At 41.1% G+C, this 16,483-nt stretch overlaps 1 protein-coding gene across 2 annotated transcripts in view; it reads left to right on the forward strand.

The window, feature by feature from the left end:
* The window catches only part of TUBGCP5 (tubulin gamma complex component 5), a 103,550-nt gene that overhangs the window by 59,890 nt on the left and 27,177 nt on the right, over positions 1-16,483 (forward strand). For both annotated transcript variants that reach the window (XM_088463348.1, XM_088463347.1), the window contains exons 12-13: positions 1,216-1,331; positions 15,745-16,010. In XM_088463348.1, coding sequence (XP_088319474.1) covers positions 1,216-1,331; positions 15,745-16,010 — 382 coding nt within the window. The remainder of the gene's footprint in view (positions 1-1,215; positions 1,332-15,744; positions 16,011-16,483) is intronic.

Here is a 16,483-nt window from a genome sequence, read left to right on the forward strand (position 1 = left end):
TGGTTCCTGGGTGTTATAAGAATGCTATTGTAGTTTACTGTGCAAATAAAGCAATTCATTTTGGGTAAAGGGTGGGTAAAAGCTTATATAAAGTTTTCAACTGAGAAGTTCTTTTATATCTAGAGATATTGTCCTTTGCTTATTGAGTGAGTGTTGAGTTATTTGTGTGACAATAGTTATTTGTACAGTATGTACATTTGAAGTTCTGGCCATAAAATATATGCCTGTGTGATGCAGGTCAGTTTTGATGAAGAAATTTGTTTAAAATAATGTGGGATTTGTGGCTCTTGCAGCCAGTTTACACTCATTTATCACGTGATGTAGTCAGCATCCCGGTCGACGGGATATCGACTGTCTAAATACCGGCGCCGGAATCCCAACCGCAGACGGAATCCCGGCTCCAGAATCACGACCGCCGGCATCCCGAAGATAAGTATTGGGGGGGAGGGTTAAGCACTAGGGGGAGGGTTATGGTTAGGCACTAAGGGGGGGAAGGTTAGGTTTAGGATGCGGGGAGAGGAGAAGAGAGTTGGTTAGGTTTAGGCACCGGGGAGGGTTAGGGGTAAGGGTTAGCGTTAGGGAAGTTACCTGTTAGTGTCGGTATTCTGGCAGCCGGGATCCCATACCCAACCCATTTATCACATGTCCTGAGTAATGTTTTGTCAAGTTATACATCTCATTTTCTGTGTTCTAGTTTGGTAATTCATTACCCTGTAGTCCAGTTGTATTCCCTGTTATATTTTGTTCCAATTTGCATGAAAACAAAATGACTATTATAAATGTGTGCCTAAATTCACACCCAGTGCTAAAGACACAAAGGGACAATCCAATTACATGCAATGTACTCGCGGGTGCAAATCATTGTGACAGCGGGCACACTTGACGCAGCCCAAATCCACATTAAAAGTGCTCGCAGCCACATAGGGCTCAGAGCACAATTATGCAAAATCAGGATTGGAGCCAGCCGGGAGGGGCGTGAGTTGCGGTGCCGTTGCCGGCGTTTTAACGCCGTTGCAACAGCAACTTGCACCCTTCGCATGTAATTGGATTGAGCCCAAGACATGTTGAGAGATCACCTCTAAGAAAACATGTATTTCATATACAGATAGCACCGCCTTCAACACTGTTTTTTTCTTTTATTTTCACTCTACTGATTTGTATTGTCTGAAACTTCAAAATATTTGATTTATTTTCAGTGTAACACTCTCTTTGCAGGTATCGCTTCTGTTTTTTCTTTGGGTTGAAACTGTAAGGCCATATTTAGAAATTGTGGATGAATGGATTGTCCATGGACATCTCTTCGATCCAGCTAAAGAATTTATTATTCAGCGGTAAGTATACGAAAGCTTTAGGCGAAATCAATTAGCCTCGAATGGCTAATTACCCACAATGCAGTGCTCAGGGTTATTCAATTACAGCCCGCAGCAGCCACTTAATGCAGATTTTTGTTCACCTCCTCCTGAGCTTCGAACAGAAAATTTGGAATACGAAAGCCGGAATCTATGGGTTAACGTGCGTTAGCGGCGTCTTTACCACACGAGAAAAGAGCTTTTAAATTTAATAGCCTCGGGTGCAAAAGTCAAAGGCTATCACCCCTTTTCCCCCGCTAACTGAATCTGGCCCTTAGTGTTACGTTCAGAACTATATACATATACAGTATGTGTCTGTCTGTGCAGTTTCCGCTCAATTTTATGCATTGTTCCTATATAATGGCACAATGCATGCAGGATTTCACAGTAATCTCCGGCAAAGTGCTAATTAGTCCCCATTATTATCTATGGGGACTACGATCTGACCCCTATGTACTAAACTAAACTAAAAAGCGAAGCTTTTTTGGAGTTTTAGCATCGGTAGTTTTACACCATCTTCAGATGGTGTAAACTACTGTAAGCCTATGGGGGCTTCAAGTGCAGGAGAGAGATCTTTCGATCTTCTCCCACGCAGCCCCCGGCCAGTTCCGGAAGCTTCCCCCCGAAGAAGTGTTTTCACTTCTGTGAAAGACTTCTCTTAAATTCCGGGGGATATAACTCGTGGGGACAGTGGTTACCACAATCTGCTGTCCCTGTGAGCTCCCCGTAGGTACGTAGCCGGGATATTTACAAAACAAAAAGAAAATATCTATGGCGGGGTTAAGGTACATAACTGCGACGGTACCGCGATTATATTAGTACATAGACCTCTCTCTCTCTCTCTCTCTCTCTCTCTCTCTTCTCTCTCTCCTCTCTCTCTCTCTCTCCTCTCTCTCTCTCTCTCTCTTCTCTCTCTCCTCTCTCTCCTCTCTCTCTCTCTCTCTCCTCTCTTTTCTCTCTCTCTCTTCTCTCTCTCCTCTCTCTCTCTCTTTTCTCTCTCTCTCTTCTCTCTCTCCTCTCTCTCTCCTCTCTTTTCTCTCTCTCTCTTCTCTCTCCTCTCTCTCCTCTCTTCTCTCTCTCTCTTTCTCTCTCTCTTTCTCTCTCTCTCTCTCTTTCTCTCTCTTCTCTCTCTCTCTCTTCTCCTCTCTTCTCTCTCTTTCTCTCTCTTTCTCTCCTTCTCTCTTTCTCTCTTTCTCTCTCTTTCTCACTCTTTCTCTCTCTCTCTTCTCTCTTTCTCTTCTCTCTCTTCTCTCTCTCTCTGTGTGTGTGTGTGTGTGTGTGTGTAGATATAGATGTATATAGAGAGAGGTAAGAGATAGATATATATATATATATCTCTATCTATCTCGGGTAAAATAAACATTGCACACCAACAGTCTACTCAATAAATATATTTGTAATGGGGCTATTGTAATGAAATTTTCACCAATGTCAGCAACAGCCCATGCAATCCACACATGCAAAGTAATCAAACCATAGATGTCCAGAAATTAAGTTATGTATAATTATAATAATAATGTGAAATGACACAGGAAAAAAATTATTGATCACATGAAGAAAGGGAGGTGCAAAAAGGCATTGACAGCCAAGACACCAGCTCAAATCTATCAGTAATTAGAAAGCAATCCTACCCCTTGTCAGTGCAAATTAACATAAGCTGGTTCAGTCCCAACTGATGGCCTATAAAAAGGTGTCTCATTATCAAGGTGTCACACAAGAAACATCTCACGATGGGTAAAGCAAAGAGCTTTTTATGTGTATATATGTATGTATATGTATACTTGCTTAATCTTCCCCTCTCCATGCCTTTCTGTCTTCCCCATCCACACCTGCCTTTCTGTCTTCCCCATCCACACCACTCTGTCTTCTCCCCCCATTCACCATACTCTTATCCCATCTGCACAGCTCTATGTTCTGCTCAGACCTCAGTTGCACAGACTACATGTGTGTATTCTAGTGAGCTCACAATTCTGTGAATTAGCAGCTCCACCATTTTGTGAGTGACAGCAATCTCATTCTGTGAGAGTGGTGAATCTGCAGTTAACCACATGATGTCATGGCATACCATATCTGTATTACGCAAGGAACACGTCCATTAAGGCGTCAGCCTCAATGATCGTAATTTCATTGCTTTTTGAAGTTGCGTGGCAGAAATTCAATAGGTTTTGTGAAATTTCAGATCATGTCTAAGAAGCCTTAATAGGACATGTGAAACCGTAAGGTTTTTTGTCTATGGGAATTTCATTGCTTTTGTAAAATGTATTAACTATGAAGGTTTGAAGGAGCAAACCGGGCACCTGCAGGGGAGAAGGGCAACTAGCGCAGGTGGAAGAGGGGCCGGCACACAGGAGGTGGTTTGGAAGGTGCAGAGTGAGAGACGGCTGCAGGGGCAGGCTGTAGGCATGCGGGGTAACGGCAGCAGCGGGGGTGAAGAGCAGTTGCAGCAGCGGGGCAATGCACAGGGGCATCAGCAGGCAACAGGGCTCCCTGGTACTGGGCATGCACCTGAGAAAATAAAATCAATAAGTCACAGATGCACGGACGCATCAGTGAGATCCATCTATACATCTATGTTAAAAATTGAATGTGTAAAAAAGGTGCTACCCCCACCCCCCCAATGCACAACTAGCCCCGGGCTTTTCACGGCCAGTCCTGGTTGTGAAACTACAGGGGACAAAAAAATCCCCGTATCTAGCACAACCAGCACCGGGCTAGTCAGAACCAGCCCTGGTTGCCAAAATACGGGGGACAAATTACGTACTTTGCGCAACCAGCACTGGGCTCTGATCAGGTCCTGGTTCTGTAAATACAGGGGGAAAAAATGAGTAAGGTTCCCTTATATTGTCCAGAACCACACTTTTTCTAGCAGAGGGCTAATGCCACAGTCAGGGGAGCCCTTTCACCGGGTCCCCCAGCCGAAGCATTAACCCTGACTGCTAGTCAGCCCAGGCCGGGGAACCCTGGAGAGCTGGGGACCCCCTCAATAAAGGGGTCCCCCTCTCCAGGGCACCCCAGGCCTAGGCTGATAGCCCGGGGCTATCCCCAGCACCCCTGGGCGGTGGGTGCTGGGTTGATTGTGTATAGTATATTGTCCTTTGCAGGTGTACTACAGGTCCCAGTAAGCCCTACATGCTGGTAGTTGGAGAACCACAAGTACCAGCATGCAGGGCATTACTGGCACCTGTAGTCCACCTGTAAAGAAAATATTAAAATACACTTTTTAATATTGTAGTAATTTATTTTACTGTGTCTTCCCCTGGGGGACAGCGACCTTTTAAGCTCTTTTGCGTGGCCGACGCCACCCCAGGGCTTCGGCGTCTTCGCCTAGTGGATGGCAGACTGTGTCGGCTCTTTTTCATGGCCGCCACCTGCTAGGACTACTGGCGTCTTCGCCTGCCGGGCACTAGCCAACCAGGGATTCGGCGTCTATACCTAGTGAGCGGCAGCCTGTGTCAGCTCTTTTTCTTGCCTGCCGCCCACTAGGATTTCTGGCGTCTTCGTCTGGCGGGCGCCAACCTGTCAGGGCATCAGCGTCTTTGCCTGGCAGGGACCAACCTGCCAGGGCTTCTGGCATCTTCGCCTGGGGGATGGCAGCCAATTAGCGCTTTTGCACGGCTGCCACCTCCCCAGGGCTTCTTCACCTAGTGGACGGCAGCCTGTGTCAGGTCTTTTGCATGGCTGCCGCCCACTAGGACTTTCAGCGTCTCTTCTTTCTTCAGGAGCTCTTCTTTGCTCCCTCCCGGCCGTCGGACTACCATACCGCCTCCCCGCACTGGCTTATATAAGCCAGCCGAGGGGGCGGGGTGATGACGTTGCGAGCCGTGATTGACTTGCGGCGGCCATCTTTGAATTTCAAAAATATGCACTGAGCCGCCATTTTTTTAATGGGCGCCGCTGCCGTACTCGGCAGAATGGGCTGGCAGGGACTGGATCTTCTCGGATCCAGGCCCGACACCCACACAAACGCCGGGTCCCGCTTCTGCCGTTGAGACGTCACGAGCCGTGATCGGCTCGTGGCGGCTATCTTTGAATTTTAAAAATGGCGCTGAGGCGCCATTTTTGAAATGGGCGCTGCTGTCGTACTCGGCAGAATGGCTGGCAGGAACCGGATCCTCTCGGATCCAGGCCTGCCGCCGACACCCGCAATGATGCCGGGTCCCGCCGCTGCCTGGTCCCACTGCTGCCGGGTCCCGCAGGCCGCACCATCACCGCCGTCGCTGTAGCCCGCACAGATGCCGCTGCTGCCCGCTCCAACGCTGGCTCCTCCACCGCCGCTGACGCCCCGCTTGACCGCCGCTGTGTCCCCGCTTACACCCGCTGCCATTGCCGGGTTTGTCCACTGCTAAAGCCCGTAAAAGGCCATCTTGGTGCACCCAGGTGAAGCTACAGTGAGTACACCTGCTGACTGCTCCTACTGAGGCTGCGCAATGAATTGAAACTTCCCATCTCTATAATGGCGGATTCGTGAGGTAATAGTTTAAAAACTGTAACTTTCTCAATTACCTGAACCCCAAAAGGCCTATTCTGGAACAATGGATACCTAATAAAACAAACACCAAGTCTAAGTTCGCCCCCTAACCTGAGTTATGCCTTCCCAAAAATCCCCCATAAAGAACATCAGAAAAGTGATCCTAACTGAACTTTGGAACTTCAGATTACTCCCAAATCCTCTTTTTATGTTTTTGCCCTGAAATTTAGCATGCAGCACCGATCGACAGTTCTACCCGCCCATGCTTTTGAGGTGTAGCCTCTTAAACACCATAGATCCCCCCCCATCCCACCCAAGGAAATCTCTATGGAGATCTCAGTTTGATTTTTTTTTTTTAGTCAGCCTCAATATAAGGGCACGACTGTGCATATATATAAGTTCGGCCTTTTTAATGACATCCTCAGTGTACTTTCTTTCACGGAATCTATCTGCATAAATGTCCATTTGTTGGTTGAATGTCACTTCCGAGCTACAGTTTCTTCGCACTCTGCGAAATTTTGATTAGGAGATGTTGTTTTTCCATCCCTTCACATGGCCACTATTAAAATGTACATAACTATTGGTATCAACAGTCTTGATGAAGTTCTGGCTTACTATCTCCTCATTCACTCCTTTAATACCCAGGTCCAGATATTCAATGTCTTCATTATTCAATTTATGCGTAAATGACAGGTTATATTCATTAGTCTTCAGGAAATACATGAAAGCTAGAAATTCAACATCCGATCCATCCCATATTATCAGGATATCGTTGATGTATCGTGCATAGAATATCACTTTATTCCTATGGGGATGGTCTCCATAAATGTATTTCTGCTCCCAGCTTCACATGGGGAGATTGGCAAAGCTGGGAGTAAAAAAATGTGCCCATAGCAGTACCTTCTATTTGAATAAAGTACTGACCTAGAAACTTTAATATAGTTATGGCTGAGTATAAATTTCATTATTATACATCTGAATTCTCTATGTTGTTCACTGAGAGACTGATCCTCATTCAAGAATTCACGACAACTGTCAATTCCCTTGTCGTGGTATTGACATATAAAATTACTACCTCAAACGTGGCCCATTTATATTCCTGCTTCCATCTCAAATTACTCAAAGTTTGTAAAATCGAGGGTAGTGTCTTTAACATAGGAACTTAAATTCTTTGTATATTTATTCAGGAAGACTTCAGCGTACTCTGAGCAGTTGGAACTTAAGGTGTCGATTCCTGCCACTATAGGTCTACCCGGTGGATTCGTCAATTGCTTGTGTATCCTTTGGTAGACAATAAAAGGTTGTAATGGTGGGATTGTTCTTAATGAGAAACTAGTATTCATCTTTCATAATTAACCCTTTGTGTAGAGTATCCACTAGTATTATTAGTAGTTCTTCCACGAATGCTATGGTGGGATCACCTCTCAATTTTCTATACGATACCTAATCTCCAGGTAGTCTAAAAACTTATTTCTGGTAATCCACACAGTTCAGCACCACCAGGCCTCCTCCTTTATCCACTTGTTTAAAAACAAGTGTTTCGTTCTTCTTAAACTTTTTAAGGGCTTCCTTCTCAAAATTGGTTAAATTAGATTTTTTTGGGTTCTTTCTGTTATTCACTACATAAATCTCGCTTCACTAGAATGTCTCTATTTGAGTGCTTCTGGACTCCAATGGGTAATACTTTGATGGTGCTTTCAGTCCAGATTTTGATCTTTCTTCATAGTTCTTAATGATCCCTGTGTCCTTTCTTAAGAAGTGTCGCTTCAAGGTTAAATTCCTTTTGTATTGTATTGAGATCCACAAATAATTGGAAATTATTAGCCTTAGCTGTAGGAGCAAAGGAGATACCTTTGCTTAATAACGATGCTTCTGTTTTCATGAATTTATGGTCAGACAGTATAGGTTGAATACCACTTGTTTTTGAAGTTCCGAGTTAGCTATTGGCATTTCGGGTTTCTTTTTTTGAGGTTTCTTTCTTTCACCTAGCTTCTCTCTTCTTCTATAAATCCCCTTTTTAGGGGGGATGCCCTTACCACATCCTCCTTGAATGGCCTTCACCATCGCTCTGAGTTCAGCCTACTGAAGGCCGAAAATCTATTCTTTTGTGAGAACATGACCTGTCTAGGTGTAACTTGACAAGCCTGTCTCGGTTTATGTTTTGATGGAACTTCCATCCAATTAGATCTTCCTTTGTCGTTATATGTTTTTTTGAAAAAATCTATTCTCTACATATCCTTTCTTATTCCAATCATTAATTCTGTTATTTTGATTATCTAATTTATCCCTTTAGAATGTTTTCTTTTATTTGTGTGACCTCTAACTCCACTTTGTCACGGCCAGGGTATTTCAGCATGGCGCTAGGCGAGTGTTACCTGTGAGGTCATTGTGGCGCGGGCTGTCTGGTGGCGGAGCTGGTGTCTGGCGGGGGGCTTTGGCTGCACGCGTTGTTGTGCGGGCCTGTTGTCACTCTGCGCTGGTAAGGCCTGGCGGCGTCTCCATTCCGTTTGGCATGGGCGCTGCCATCTTGCCTTCTGGCCATGTGATGCGGCTGGCCAATCCTGGTGAGTCACATGTTCCCTCCAGCCAGTAACAGCACGGCATGGGGTATTTAGGAAGGGTCAGTGCCTTCCTTCATTGCCAGTGCAACGTGTATCTCAGCCTAGCTGAGAGGGAGTTCTCTGTGCTTTCCTGTTCCTGTGAATCCGCTGTCTGCCAGTCTGCCTGTCAGCTCCTAGTTCCCACTGGACTACCCCGCTACCTCCATCACCCTTGCCCATACCTGAGTGCCTGAGCCTGCTGACATCCTGCACTTCAGTTCACTATCTGAAAACCTGGCTTGTTTATTTTCAGTTTCACTACCTGCACACCTGGACTGCTCTAATTGTTTCTACCTGGACATTAACCCTTTTTCTCCCACCACAGAACTCTTGTGCACATTTATATTTTCCTGGACTTTTATTTACTGCCACATTATATGTCCACTCGAGCACTTATTAAAAATCCTAGTTTTATTTACAAATCTGCTTCTGTGATCGCTCCTGCTACCACCCCGGGTCCACAAATAACCCAGAACGTAACACACTTTCTCCAACTTTTTATTCAATACATTTAAGTTTATTTTAAAATCCTCATTGTTCCTCTGAGGTTCTAAGATTGCCTCTTTCTGTTTTATTTCTCTCTCTCACTACTTTTTCGGTGGTGATTAATTGCATAAGTTTAAGTGAACATGTATGTAATGCATGATCCCACTCTTTTATGAAGCTCTCATTATTCATACCAAAGGTGGGTTTCTTAATTAGTCTCAAGCCTCTTGAAACGCGTCCCACTTTCGTATACTGTTCCAGGATGGCTATATCCCACCATGTGCGGATTTCTCTAATTAATAGTTGTTCTAATTCCCAGAACTCATCATCTAAGTCCCGGTTCGGGTTCGGTTGTTAACAATATTTTTCTCATTAAAAATCCTTTGACAGACATCAGATCTCAAATCACCTTTTACATGTGCTTTAAACATTTCCTTATATATTAAAACACTCGGGTGTATAGGGAAGCAGCTCAATAGTCATACAACAACACAATAAACATCTGATCAATGGTACTAAAAATAGTGCTACACCCAGTCTTTACTGATTGTAAAAAATATATATATATATATATATATATATAAATATAATATATATATATATAAATATAATATATATATATATTATATATATATATATATAAATATAATATATATATATATATATATATATTATATATATATATATATATATATTAGTGTAATTGATATATGGTGACCAGAGTGTTTATAATGTATGTGTTTAATATTGTAAATATTCAGATATAAAGTGTGACAATAAAATTTAAATATGTAAAAAGTAATAACAATTTATAAGTGAACACAAGGTGAATAAAAAAATTAAAACCAATTTCATAGACTAAAACAGATGAAAAAAGGACAGAGAGCGCTGAAAATAGCATTACTAAATATATATTTAATAATATAGCATAAAATTGTTATTACAATTAATGTGACAATAGATATAACAGTTGCCGGCCAGCAATATACAGTCAGGTGCATAAATGTTGGGACATTGACAGAATTTTCATATTTTGGCCTCTATTCACCACCACAATGGCTTTGAAATGAAACAAACAAAATGTGCTTTAACTGCAGACTACCAGATTTAATTTGAGGGTAATTACATCCAAATCAGGTGAACGGTATAGGAACTACAACGGTTTCTATATGTGCCTCCCACTTTTTAAGGGGCCAAAAGTAATGGGACAAACTAAACAATCCTAAATCTAACTTTCACTTTTTAATACTTTGTAGCAAATCCATTGCAGGCAATTAAAGCCTAAAGTCTGGAACGCATAGACATCACCAGACGCTGGGTTTCATCCCTGGTGATGCTCTGCCAGGCCTCTACTGCAAATATCTTCAGTTCCTGCTTGTTCTTGGGGCATTTTGTCTTCATCAAGTGAAATGCATGCTCAATGGGATTCAGGTCAGGGGATTGACTTGACCATTGCATAACATTTCACTTTTTAGCCTTAAAAAACTTCTTGGTTGCTTCTGCAGTATGCTTCGGGTCATTGTCCATCTGCACTGTGAAGCGCCGTCCAATAAGTTCTGAAGCATTTGACTGAATCTATAAATACAAGGGAACCAGTTCCATTGGCAGCCATACATGCCCACACCATGACACTACTACCACCATGCTTCACTGATGAGGTGGTATGTTTTGGATCATGAGCAGTTCCTTTCCTTCTCCATACTCTTCTCTTCCCATCAAGTACAAGTTGATCTTTGTCTCATCTTTCCATAGGATGTTGTTCCAGAACTGTAATGGCTTTTTTAGATGTTGTTTGGCAAACTCTAATCTGGTCTTCCTGTTTTTGTGGCTCACCAATGGTTTACATCTTGTGGTGAACCCTCTATATTCACTCTTGTGAAGTCTTCTCTTGATTGTTGACTTTGACACATATACACCTACCTCCTGGAGAGTGTTCTTGATTTGGCCAACTGTTGTGAAGGGGTTTTTCTTCACCAGGGAAATAATTCTTCTGTCATCCACCACGGTTGTTTTCCGTGGTCTTCCGGGTCTTTTGGTGTTGCTGAGCTCTCCGGTGCATTCTTTCTTTTTAAGAATGTTCCAAACAGTTGATTTGGCCACACCTAATGTTTTTGCTATCTCTCTGATGGGTTTGTTTTGATTTTTTAGCCTAATGATGGCTTGCTTCACTGATAGTGACAGCTCTTTGGATCTCATATTGAGAGTTGACAGCAACTGATTCCAAATGCAAATGTCACACCTAGCATCAACTCCAGACCTTTTACTTGCTTAATTGATAATGAAATAACGAGGGAATAGCCCACACCTGTCCATGAAATAGCTTTTGAGTTGATAGTCTCATTACTTTTGGCCCCTTAAAAAGTGGGAGGCACATATAGAAACCGTTGTAATTCCTACACCGTTCACCTGATTTGGATGTAATTACCCTCAAATTAAATCTGAAAGTCTGCAGTTAAAGCACATCTTGTTTGTTTCATTTCAAAGCCATTGTGGTGGTGAATAGAGGCCAAAATATGAAAATTCTGTCAATGTCCCAAAATTTCTGCACCTAACTGTACAATCCAATATTTAATTATCTCTATCAAATAAAATATACCACATACACAATTATAAAAAATTATATATCCAAGGAATCAATATATACACCTATTGCATCTAAGTAATAGTTGATATTAAAAAAATAGTTTTATTCATGAGACTCTTAGTAACAGAGAAAATATGCCTATTCAGGACAAACCATAATGGAATGTGACAATATGCAACAGTATTCAAAAAAGAACTTTTGTAGCAATAGATCTTATTTCTTTACTCCGAAATAAATTGATACACAGTTTATTCTCTACTGTTTAGTGCAGTTTCCTGATAACACACTCGTTCTCCGTGTTGATTAATTCAACTGCTGCATATGTGTAGCCGCTTGAAGCCCTTTATAAATTCATATGGCAATACGATGTTGTTTTCCTTTTTAGCTTATGTAAGCATAATGTTCATATATAAAAGGCAATGTCTTTTCTCTAATATGTAGACAGTTGTATATTTGTAAGCTTGCCCAGAATACTGTATTGTAGTCCCCTGCAGTTTGCAGTTTTATTAAATGTCCCTCATGGCCATGTATAAAAAAAGGGGAGAAAAAAAAAATGTACTTTTACCGGGCTATTGAGCCCGCAGTTCTTCGGAAGTTCCACCAGATGATTAGTCCGCTGCCGGCATCTGTGACTCTATTGCTCATCTCCCGAGGCTATGTTCATCTGCTCCCTCCGAGCATGCAGACGGCAGGTGAGAAACAATATCTGCCGGCGTCACCTGGCAGCCGGATGGTAACCCGCTGTGTGTGTGTTTCGGGCTACTGCTCGTCTCTAGGGGTTGGGAGGTTGTAATTCCCTCTGTGCATATGGCGTATGGCAAATCAATGTGGATATTTGTCAGCCAGCGTCACTTGGGTAATACGCGTTTCTCCGCCTACAGATACGGCAGCTTCCTCAGTCAGAGTATCCTCGCATTAATGAGGACCTTCCTTTTATCCGTATGTCAGAGTTAACATGTGTAGCTTTGCGCCTTGATTAGGACTTGTTTCCATCTCACTCCATGTGTCATAATATGGATTTTGTAGGAACCAATTTAGCTTTACATTTTTTGGCTATATATAGCTCTATATTTAATCTTGGATCAGTAGCCTATTCTTTTTTTATTGTTAGGAACTTAAAAAAAAAAAAAACTTTAATTTTTCCATTTTTCTCTCTTCCAAGTATACAAAGTATCCATTTCAGCATGTGACCATATAGTAACATATGATATTTATATAAATATAATAAATACCAAACAATATACATATAAATCAGTAAAAAAGTTTTTATATATATAAGGGCTCTTAATAATACTAGATAAGAAAAACAATAAGGAACCATAATCTATAGTTTCATATAAACATATGTTAAAATATGTATCTAACTCTATTTAAAGAGTCCTCTACTCCTATCCCCAATGCAAAGGGATTATAGTGGCAGTATGTTATAAATAAAGAGAAGCATGTAAATCAGTAACAGAGATTAACCCGATATTATACCACCATGTGTATATATTAGCTGTAGCATTGTCTAGACTAGAGACCACCAAAATAGCATATTAGCTGATATACATATAATAAATATTTTGTACATCTACCTATATATAAGGGGATAAGAAAAAAAGAGTGCAAAAAAAATGAAAATTGGAAGAGGGAGAAAGAGAAGTGTGTATACTAAAAAGGGGGGAAAAAAGAAGGAAGGTCCTGGACTTACTATACAATCTCCCATTGAGGACTGAATAGTCCAAAGGGTCCTTTGGTCCTAACCAGTCCCTACGGGGGACTGTGAAATCTAATAAACTTTGTTGAGTTGAATGGTGTCATTAAGACCTTCTGGGTTAAGACCTTCAAGCTTCCAAGTTGATATATCCAGAAGGCTTCTCTTTTACAAAGCCGACTGAATCTATCTCCCCCTCTTATTGTGGATTTGATATGTTCAATTCCTATGATGTTAACATCTTTGTTGGAGGTTGTGTTACAGTAGGAAAAATGACTCGAAAGAGGGTGTGTTTTTACGCCTTTACATCTTTCAATAGTTAGATATATATTTTGACATATGTTTATATGAAACTATACATTATGGTTCCTTTTATTGTTTTTCTTATCTAGTATTATTAAGAACCCTTATATATGAAAACTTTTTTACTGATTTATATGTATATTGTTTGGTATTTATTATATTTATATAAATATCATATGTTACTATATGGTCACATGCTGAAATGGATACTTTGTATACTTGGAAGAGAGAAAAATGGAAAATTTAAAGTTTTTTTTTTTTTTTAAGTTCCTAACAATAAAAAAAGAATAGGCTACTGATCCAAGATTAAATATAGAGCTATATATAGCCAAAAAATGTAAAGCTAAATTGGTTCCTACAAAATCCATATTATGACACATGGAGTGAGATGGAAACAAGTCCTAATCAAGGCGCAAAGCTACACATGTTAACTCTGACATACGGATAAAAGGAAGGTCCTCATTAATGCGAGGATACTCTGACTGAGGAAGCTGCCGAATCTGTAGGTGGAGAAACTGGTATTACCGAAGTGAGGCTGGCTGGCTGACAAATATCCATATTGATTTGCCATACGCCATATGCACAGAGGGAATTACAACCTCCCAACCCATAGAGACGAGCAGTAGCCCGAAACACACACAGCGGGTTACCATCCGGCTGCCAGGTGACGCCGGCAGATATTGTTTCTCACCTGCCGTCTGCATGCTCGGAGGGAGCAGATGAACATAGCCTCGGGAGATGAGCAATAGAGTCACAGATGCCGGCAGCGGACTAATCGTCTGGTGGAACTTCCAAAGAACTGCGGGCTCAATACCCCGGTAAAAGTACATTTTTTTTTTTCTCCCCTTTTTTTATACATGGCCATGAGGGACATTTAATAAAACTGCAAACTGCAGGGGACTACAATACAGTATTCTGGGCAAGCTTACAAATATACAGCTGTCTACATATTAGAGAAAAGACATTGCCTTTTATATATGAACATTATGCTTACATAAGCTAAAAAGGAAAACAACATCGTATTGCCATATGAATTTATAAAGGGCTTCAAGCGGCTACACATATGCAGCAGTTGAATTAATCAACACGGAGAACGAGTGTGTTATCAGGAAACTGCACTAAACAGCAGAGAATAAACTGTGTATCAATTTATTTCGGAGTAAAGAAATAAGATCTATTGCTACAAAAGGTCTTTTTTGAATACTGTTGCATATTGTCACATTCCATTATGGTTTGTCCTGAATAGGCATAGTTTCTCTGTTACTAAGAGTCTTTCATGAATAAAATTATTTTTTAATATCAACTATTACTTAGATGCAATAGGTGTATATATTGATTCCTTTGATATATAATTTTTTATAATTGTGTATGTGGTATATTTTATTTGATAGAGATTATAATTAAATATTGGATTGTATTTTGCTGGCCGGCAACTGTTATATCTATTGTCACGTTAATTGTAATAACAATTTTATGCTATATTTATTATTAAATATATATTTAGTAATGCTATTTTCAGCGTTCTTTCCTTTTTTCATCTATTTTACCTACGAGGCCAGGAGGTTTTGAGTAGATCTACTATCTAGAGAGCTGCAGAATCAGCATTTACTAATTGATTGTTTTCTTATTCGAAAGGGGGCATCCACTACACGATTATAGCAGGCGATTGAACGATAACGACGTCGTTATCATTCAATCGTTTATAAATAGTGCAGTGTTTGGTTGTTAACAATCAACGATGCGCGCTCCCGCTGGTCGTTTGATCGTCTCGTCAGTTGACTGAACATGCAGGTCAATTTCACTTCATCTATTAAAGATAGTTTGCAAATCGTTCAGACTGAAAGATAAAATTTCAAGGGTAAAAATCAAGGGAAAATCGTTTAGAGATTGGACAGGGAGTAGATCGTCTAGTGGATGTGCCCCTTTAGTTTTTAATCAGATTGGCGCCAGGTATATTTTGTTCTTTCTGTTATCAATTTCATAGACTGTTAGATCACATAAATACAATAATGGTAGAGATAAAGTAAAATGGCTTATTTAAAAAAGGGGTATGCTTATCTGAATTTGAAAAGATTAAAAGTTCATGAGGCAAACAGCAGAGGCGCTGCTGCTTGCCTCATGAGAACATGACAATACTCTTCTTCCTACCACACTAGATATCACACAGATTTTACACATAAGATATGCTTTTTTGTGCATTCAGCTCCCTTCCATGGGTTCATCAAATTGTGTTCATGTTGTTTTTGTCATTTGTATAGAAATAAAGATGTTCCTGTTAATCATCGAGACTTTTGGTATGCTACATACACATTGTATAGTGTCTCAGAAAAAACTGAGAATGAGGACAAAATGAGTGACAATGCAAGTGCCAGCTCAGGCAGTGACCAGGCCCCAGCCAGCAGGCAGCACACTATGGTCTCTTTCCTGAGACCTGTGCTGAAGCAGATCATTATGGCAGGGAAGTCCATGCAACTGCTGAAGAACTTAAAGTGTAAACTGTTACATCATCAATACTCCACAAGAGGTACGTGTCACATGCTTTAAAAGGGCAAAGAGGCATGCATATGTATTGTGTATTAGAGGAACTTGGTGCATTTTACATAATATAACATATTCATGTTGGTTGTGTTCAAAAGGGTCTTATCCTATATTGTTTGAATGAATGTACAAAATGCCATTGTCATAGATATACAATGGATTGAAACACCTGCGCTACACACGGTGGCGGCTGGTAAACTCAGAAGTGGGCACACCCAAAAGACCACAGAAATAAACAGAACGGAAAAAGTAGGTAAACCAGTGCTGAAAGGGGTAGAATCCTGTTTTTTCTCACAGGACAATGTTGGATATGGGTACAAATCTTCTCAAACTCTGCTCACAAAGTGAACAACCAAACTTAAATGATCATTCTTTCCTGTATGCATATGGTTTTTGCCACGGTGGGGATTCCCATATAAATGATACCTATATACGAAAGCGAGAGAGAACACAGATGTA

This window comes from Taudactylus pleione, unplaced genomic scaffold (assembly GCF_031769625.1).
Source record: "Taudactylus pleione unplaced genomic scaffold, aTauple2 ptg001346l, whole genome shotgun sequence".
NCBI classification, from domain to species: domain Eukaryota; kingdom Metazoa; phylum Chordata; class Amphibia; order Anura; family Myobatrachidae; genus Taudactylus; species Taudactylus pleione.